Source organism: Phaethon lepturus, unplaced genomic scaffold, assembly GCF_000687285.1.
Source record: "Phaethon lepturus isolate BGI_N335 unplaced genomic scaffold, ASM68728v1 scaffold22351, whole genome shotgun sequence".
Taxonomy (NCBI): domain Eukaryota; kingdom Metazoa; phylum Chordata; class Aves; order Phaethontiformes; family Phaethontidae; genus Phaethon; species Phaethon lepturus.
The window spans coordinates 8,988-9,904 of NW_010520089.1; the positions used below are offsets into that span (position 1 = coordinate 8,988).

At 56.7% G+C, this 917-nt stretch overlaps 1 protein-coding gene across 1 annotated transcript in view; it reads left to right on the forward strand.

Moving 5' to 3' along the window:
* Positions 1–320: 320 nt before the first annotated feature.
* The window catches only part of PRR29 (proline rich 29), a gene marked incomplete at its 5' end in the record, with an annotated part of 1,702 nt that continues 1,105 nt past the window's right edge, over positions 321–917 (forward strand). The window contains one exon of the mRNA XM_010297291.1: positions 321–436. Coding sequence (XP_010295593.1) covers positions 321–436 — 116 coding nt within the window. The remainder of the gene's footprint in view (positions 437–917) is intronic.

The window sequence follows — 917 nt, forward strand, 5'->3', positions numbered from 1 at the left end:
GGTGGAAAGTCTGATGCCTCCAGCACCACTAATCACCTTTTGTGAGCAGCCTGCAGCGAGCCAGACCAGATGTTTAATCACATTTGCAAAGAAGAACAGGCTGAAAAATGGCTATTTTAAAGCTTTATCCAAGCAAAATAATTTTTAAATGCCCCATGGGCCTTCCAAGTTGGGGTGGGGGGAGTCTGGCTTAGCTCCCACTGCTTGGGCACAGGGACAAGCCCTGGTGCCGCCCCAGCTGCGGCACTCATCCCACAGCCGCATTTGTCGTGCCCTTGCTCCGATCTCTCTCTGACATGGAGCCCCTTACCCTCCGGCAGATTTAATGGAGTTGATGATGATTCAGAACTCCCAAATGCACCAGGTGGTGATGAACAGCCTGGCTGTAGCGGCACTGACGTCCTTCGGGTTCGGGCCATCCCCAGCCACTGCCCAGGTAAGGATCAGGGATGCTGGCACCATAGGACCAGAGAGAACCGAAAACGACCAAAGAGGTGGGCAAAGGGACCTTTCCAGAGCTGCTCAGGAGGGCGGGATGCCCATGTCCTGCTTCGGCGCAGCATGGGACCCCTCAGGGCGCAGAAGCTGGGTGGTCTCAAGCCGTCTCACTCCAGGCTCCTCAGCCCCTTGGGGTTTTGGGGCTCTTTGTGCTGGTTTGACCCCCAGCTCTGCCAGCAGAGATCACACCCAGGCTGCTCGGAGGCGATTTAGCCCAGCTGGGAAGAGCCAGGACCCTCCCCGCGTGCTGTGGCGTGGGCAGGGGCTGCAGCGGCTGAGCACTGTTCATCAGGCAGGATGGCTCTGCAAGGGCTTTCACTTAAAAATCCATCTCAAACCAAAAATCATATTAAATATTTCACCTCCGTGGGGGGGAAACAAATGCTGCTTTCTCGGCGGGGGCGAGAACTGGGCTGCGG